Source organism: Hylobates moloch, unplaced genomic scaffold (assembly GCF_009828535.3).
Source record: "Hylobates moloch isolate HMO894 unplaced genomic scaffold, HMol_V3 SCAFFOLD_17, whole genome shotgun sequence".
Taxonomy (NCBI): domain Eukaryota; kingdom Metazoa; phylum Chordata; class Mammalia; order Primates; family Hylobatidae; genus Hylobates; species Hylobates moloch.
This window is the reverse complement of record NW_026652292.1, coordinates 52300895-52308001: the sequence shown is the minus strand read 5'-3', so window position 1 is coordinate 52308001 and position 7107 is coordinate 52300895. Positions and strand designations below refer to the sequence as shown.

The 7107-nt window shown below is 41.6% G+C and overlaps 1 protein-coding gene across 1 annotated transcript; it reads right to left on the bottom strand.

Annotated features, from left to right (window-relative positions):
- Positions 1–475: 475 nt before the first annotated feature.
- On the bottom strand, positions 476–3120 carry TLR1 (toll like receptor 1). The gene has a single exon (XM_032135650.2). It carries the CDS (start codon positions 3051–3053, stop codon positions 693–695), a length of 2361 nt encoding a protein of 786 aa, XP_031991541.1. The 5' UTR covers positions 3054–3120; the 3' UTR covers positions 476–692.
- Positions 3121–7107: the final 3987 nt, after the last annotated feature.

Below are 7107 nucleotides of genomic sequence, written 5' to 3'. Positions count from 1 at the left end.
CAAGCCATTTCTACTGTGGACAACCAGAATTTTATCCTACTGGGGAACTCAGGGAGAGTGTAAAGTATACCCCAGATTTATCTCAAAAACTGACTGAGAAAGTTGGGGTATTTATCCACCAGCTCTTTCTGACATTGGTTGAGGGCTGTTTCCAAGGACAATTTCCAGCACTTCTGAACTGCCCTTTGTGTGGGCGTGATGGTGGGGGGTTGCGGGGGAGCTTTCAGGCACAGTGTCTCCATCATTATCAATGAGCAGCCATCAATAAGTTGAGTTGAATGCACCATGGAAATGAGGAAAGCATCAAAAGCTGTAGAAATCTGCTATACAAACCCAGCTATACTCATAAAAGTCATGGCATTTTCCAATATTGATCATGATACACTAGAACACACATTGCTGAAGAAAAACAGGTGCTTCCCTTGATTTCGTGATAAATTCAGAACTCAGTTATAGCAAAGAAACAAGTGGATCCCTTATGTGTCGGAACTGTTTAAATCAAAGTTATATCATTTCATTAATTTTTAATACCACGTATAAATGGTGAACTGGGGCCCGAAAGTATATATTTTTATCTACATCCTACACTCACAATTGTGTTTACATTTATGTTGATGCAAAATAAAGTCATTTGTTGGAACTTCCAAAAGCAGCAACTCAACAGGAGGAATATTTTTCGCTTGATGTGTAATCTATTTCTTTGCTTGCCCTGTAAGCTTAATATTAATGGCTGCCCTTAGGTTAGCCCAAAAAAGCCCACGTTTGCTCTTTTCCTTGGGCCATTCCAAATAAGTCCTCCTGGCCATGAGACTTTTGAGCTTGTGATAACTGCTAGGAATGGAGTACTGCGGAATGGGTTCCAGCAAGATGAGGATTAAGTTATTAGATCCTTCATGAAAGAGATTGTGATGGGCAAAGTAGAGTTCGTAATGGCACCACTCACTCTGGACAAAGTTGGGAGACAAAACAAAGATGGACTTGTAACTCTTCTCAATGCAGTTGATGATATTTTCCACAATGCTCTTGCCAGGAACAAAGTTTCTCTCATGAAGGCAAATCTGCATACCTTCTTTCTCTAGGTTTGGTAATAATTCATTCTTCACCCAGAAAGAATCGTGCCCACTATATGAAATAAATGCATGAAACTGGAGATTTCTTTGGAGTTCTTCTAAGGGTACGTTCCTGGCCCTGTGTCGGGTCTGGGTCCACTGGCACACCATCCTGAGATACCAGGGCAGATCCAAGTAGATGCAGAGGGAGGTCACAGTCACAGCCAACACCAGCATGGTGGCAATGATGGTGACGATCAGCAGAGTTATGTTGCAGGATAATTCAGACATGTGAAAGTCCTTTAGTAGGGTGCCTCTATAACTTTCTGGGTAGTCACACTTATAAGAATCAGGCCAGCCCTCTACCACTTCACTTGATACTTGGTCTATATTTTTGACAAATTCTCTTAGCTCACAGGTACATTGGAATGGATTGTTCCCTGCTTTTATTGACCTCATCTTCTGGCAGCTTTGGAAGAAATCAGCTGATGGGTGGGAAACTGAATTGTGATCAATGATCAATACAGAAAGGCCGCTAAAGCTGCCACATCCAGGAAGGTCGGTTAAAGAATTGAAAGCAACATTGAGTTCTTGCAAAGCTTCCAGTTTTACGACTTGTTTGGGAATGCTCTTTATTTTATTGCTGTGAAGATCAAGTACCTTGATCCTGGGAGGTAAACATCTGAAAATAGTGTCAGTGAGTACATTTGAAGACATATTTAAACTTAATAAACTTTTAGTCCAAGAACAGTCTCCTTTCTTTTCATCATAGCTTACAGAATTCTGGCTAATATCCAATTGTTGCAGAGACTTCATCTGTGTAGTCATTTCAGCTATTTTTGAAAGTTCTTTTAATTGATTCATTTGTAAAATAAGTGTCTCCAACTCAGTAAGGTGCCCACAATTTTCAAAAACCGTGTCTGTTAAGAGATTATTGGAAAAATCCAAATGCAGGAATGGGCTAATTTTGGATGGGCAAAGCATGTGGACCATGCGTGTACCAGACACTGTGAAATTTATGATGTTCATATTCGAAAAGATTTCATAGATATCGCTTTGTGGAAAATTGAACACATCGCTGACAACTTGGTGTATAGACAAGGCCTTCAGGGAAGTGCCAGAATAATTAAAATCTCTGAAGTCCAGCCGACCCTGTAGCTTCACGTTTGAAATTGAGAAATACCATACGGTTGTATGCCAAACCAGCTGGAGGATCCTAATGAAAGAATTCCAAGTTGTTTCAATGTTGTTTAAGGTAAGACTTGATAACTTTGGATTTGTTTGAAGTTTTGCCAGAATATTTAGGAAGTAAGAACATTCATTATCTTCTAGCACACATTTGATATTAGATAGTTCCAGATTTGCTACAGTCTTGACTGACACATCCAAAATAAAATGGAATTCTTTGTTTGTGGGGAACACAATGTGCAGACTCTCAGTGTTAAAGTCTTGAAGGCCCTCAGGGTCTTCCTTTTCCCCATAAGTCTCTCCTAAGACCAGCAAGACCTTGCCGATATTCAAATGAGCAATTGGCAGCACACTAGATTTTTCTAAGTGTGTGGTGCTCAACCCCAGAAATTTTAGTTGAGACATATTGCCAAACTCTTTGCATATAGGCAAGGCATCAAATGCATTAAATGACAGGTCCAAGTGCTTGAGGTTCACAGTAGGGTGGCAAGAAATCTTTGCCAACTTGTTGTGGGACAAATCCAAGTATTCCAATTCCTGGTTGAATTTGAAAACACTCATATCAAGATACTGGATTCTATTATGAGAAATTATCAAAATCCTCAACTTTGACAGTGATAAGATGTCAGAAGTCTGAAGCTCAGATATATAATTTTGTGATATATTTAAGATTGTTGTTTTCTGGGATAGGTCTTTAGGAACGTAGATGAGACCGTTTTTTGACCTATCAACTAAAAATTCACTTTCTTCAGATAATTGTATTCTGATCTGAAGTATTAACATGAAGATAATGGCAAAAGGGAAGATGCCAGTCATTTTGGAACACTAGACATTCCTAAAAGTAGAAGCTGTTCTTCAGATCATCTTGATACAGATACAGATTCTAGAAAAAAAATACATGAAATGATGAAATACATTACATACATTTTTAAAATACACAAAATTAGTCATGGCTGATGTTAAACTTTTCTTTTTATTACAGACTCATAAAATGGAGGCTACATTCTTTTGGGTTACATGGCCTAAAACTAGAGAAGTATATATATTGGTAAATAATGATGCCAGCTCTAATCAAATAAGTTTTAATATGGATGGTGTAATAGGTTGAATGGTGGCTCACCAAAAGATATGTCTACATCTTAACCATGTCCTAATCCCCAGAAACCATGAACGTTACCTTCCTTAGAAAAGGGGTCTTTGCAGAGATAATAAAGTTAAGGATCTTGAGATGAGGAGATCATCCCAAATTATCCAGGTGGTCCATAAATCCAATGACAAGTGCTTTTTTAAGAGAAAGGCAGAGGGATATTTGACAAAGAGACAAGAGAAGAGGCAACTGAGACACAGAGAAGGCCTCGTGACAGTGGAGGCAGAGACTGGAGTACAGCAGCTACAAGGCAAGGAACATCAACAGGCGCCAGAAGCTAGAGGAGGCTCTGGAGTGAGGGCAGCCCTGCTGATGCCTTGAGTTTCGACTTCTGCTCTCCAGAACGTTGAGGGCAAAGCCACCACGTTTATCATCATCTGTTACAGCAGCCTCAGGAAACTAACACAGGTGGGTTCATAGAAAGTTCTCTGGCCCCAAGCTTCCCAAAATTATTTAGAACTCCAGCTAAGACTCAACTGGTGTACTTTCACTCTTTGACATGTATCTCCCCATGACTTTCTCAAGAGGTGTTCCAAATGGTGGTATTGGGACTGCTCTTCTATTACCCTTTATGACCTATACACGGTTTGGGTCTAACTTTGGGCTTACTCAAAAGGTAATTAGATCATGATAAAAGGTCTCTCAGAAGATCCATTTATTCACCCATTTATTTATTCAACCAGTATTTATTGATCACCTACTGGCCATGTTTTAAGAACTGGAGATAGAGCAGTGAACAAGGTAAAGTCTGAATTCTCAAGGAGTTTTTATCTAGTGGGGAGACAGAAAATAAATGAATGACTAAACTCAAGTTCCTGTAGTGATAAGTTCTGTAGAGAAAAATAAAGCAGGGTAAATTGTAGGTATGAGACAGTGCTTGGGGGTGGCTATTTTTGAGTGATGAGTTAGAGAAGGCCTTTTTGAGATGATGACACTAGAGTAGAAATCAGAATGAAGTGAATGAGTAACCTATGGGAAGATCTGGGTAACCTATGGCATTTCTGGCAAAAGAAAAGGCAAGTATAAAGGACCTGAGATGGAACTGAGCTTGGCTTGTCTGAGAAGGAATGGGAAGGTCAATGTTAGCATGGAGTTAGGGAAGATGAGAGGAGTTAGGGCCAAGATCACTCAGGCTTTGTTGATCATTGCAAGGAGTTAGGATTCTATTCCAAAAATGATGAGAGGGTGGAGAACACTGGGAGGTTTTGAGAAAGGGAGTTGTTTCCTCCTCTCTCTTATTCAGAACACTTTTTTTTCATTCATTCATCAAATATGTATTTATTCTGTATGCAGTGGTAGGCATTGTTCTAGGTTATGCCCATTGTACCAGTATTCAAACTGCTCTAGCTAAGACACCATTTTGTGGTCAGCATTCCAGTGGCATATGAGAACAGAGGGAGCTGTGTTGGGATGAACTCTAGAGTGTGCAGTCCTCACCTCCAGAGACCCTTTCAACCATGATTACACAGCTACCCAGTTCTCACAAGGAACTTATTCAAAATCTCCTAGAACCGTTAGACAAGCAGGCCATCAGTATCAGCAAAGCACCAAATTCCTCTTCACATATCCCCTCCCATATCTCAATGAGCACAGAGAACCTAAATAATTTAGCTGCTAGAAACAACCCTCGGTTACAAAAGTTCCCCAATTTAGACATGCAAACTTATCTGGGTTTTGGAGCCTTCCTTGGACTTACCCTTTTGTAGAGGTGCCCAATATGCCTTTGTTATCCTGATTTCTTCTAACGAGGAAGAGGGCCTGGTACCCCTATTAGTGTTCATGAAGACCCTGAGCAAGGAAGATGATGCAGACATTAACGTTCATGTTAAAAGTCAAGGTGGTGTTTTTATGTCATTAATTGTATTTGGCTGAAAGACCCAGAAATTTCCAAATTCGTCCTCTCCAGCTTCCTTAAAGAGCTGCTCACACAAGGAGCAATATTTCAATGGATGTTATAGCTTGAATGTTTGTGCCCTGTGAAATTCTTATGTTGAAACCCTAACCCCCAATGTGATGATATTAGCAAGAGAAAATTGTGAAGTAATTAGTTCATAAGAATAGAGCCTTTATGAGTCAGATTAGTACCTTTATAAAAAGGACCCCAGAGAGCCTCTGGCTGTCTTTCTGCCATGTGAAAATACAAGAAGGAGGCATCCGCAAACCAGAAGAGGGCCCTCACTAGAACCCAACACTACCACCCTGATCTTAGACTTCTACCTTCCAGAACTGTGAAAAGTAAATGTCTGTTGTTTATAAGCCACCCATTCTGGTACTTTGTTACGGCAATTTAAACAGACTAAAATAATGGGAATAAAAATAATACCCTGGGACAGTGCCTAATATCTCAAAACAGAGCTATCTGTTACAAGCTAGGTCGAAGCAAAAGTGGCCTGGTCTTAAGGCCTAAGTGGGGTTCCCTGCTTATTCCTATGCCTGAATCCAGATCAGGGCTCTTTCCACCTCCTAGCCAACTCCAGAGTTCATGGAAGCAGTGATCAACACTGTCAGACGTGGCATGCAAAAGTGATCAGGGGCACACAGGAGCCCGTGCATGAGTGCGAGTGCTTGGCTCACAGAACCTACCACACGCAAGATGAAAGTTGTCCTTTTTCCCTTAACAACAGCCATCATCACAAAAATATATAAATTTATAAAACTGCCTGTCCCCAAGTGTTAGAGTAGGTACTTAGGCAGACATGAGCAGGACAGGAGAGGGGCCCCCCAACCAGGCATATCAGGTAAGCATCAGGTGATGATCAGGCAGTTGTTAAACAGTCTCTGTAAGCTGGGGCCATGGCTCACACCTGTAATCCCAGCACTTCATGAGGCCGAGACAGATGGATCACCTGAGGTCGGGAGTTGGAGACTAGTCTGGCCAGCACGGTGAAACCCCGTCTCTACTAAAAATACAAAAATAAGCTGGGAGTGGTGGCAGGTGCCTGTAATCCCAGCTACTGGGGAAGCTGAGGCAGGAGAATTGCTTGAACCCGGGAGGCAGAGGTTGCAGTGAGCTGAGATCGTGCCATTGCACTCCAGCTTGGGCAACAGGGCTAGACTCTGTCCCAAAAACAAACAAACAAAAACAAAAAAACAGTCTCTCTAGAATAATAATTGTTTGCAGCCAGCACCAGGGCAAATCAGTCTCCTAATAGATAGAAAACACACCTGAAGCTGGTGGTTAGCAGCCTCCTGATAAACTCTCAGGAGTTGGGCAAGCAGGCTTGAGCATGCATACCAAGAGGCAAAATGGCGGACTTCAACGGGTATGTGACCTTCCTCTGGGAAGGCTTGTCTGGCAAGGGAAAAATGTCTCCAATGAGCATGTGCACAACTTCAGTAAACACAGTGTGCGTGCAGCCCCTCACAAGGGCTGGCAGGCCGCTGCACATGCAGACAGCCCACTCCCAGGGAAGAATCAGGGGAGAAGAGACGCAAGACTCCAGAAGCCTGCCAACAAATAAGCCCCAAGTCACAGGTTAAACTGGGCACTTGGCTCTCTCAAGTTGCCCACTTGGCCCTCTTCCAAGTGTACTTTACTTCCTTTCGTTCCTGATCTAAAACGTTTTAATAAACTCTCTGTAAGGAATATGGCTGTGCTTTGGTCAAGGATAGGCTGAGGTAAACATCCAGAGTGACTCAGCGAGTTTAGAGTGCAGGTATAACTCACTTTTTATCATAGCCATGTAGACATAACATAGAGAAGCTTACCACAGCCATAATATA

Excerpts from the sequence above, each read along its gene's own strand:
- TLR1 (XM_032135650.2), bottom strand. The coding sequence starts at position 3,053 with ATGACTGGCATCTTCCCTTTTGCCATTATCTTCATGTTAATACTTCAG.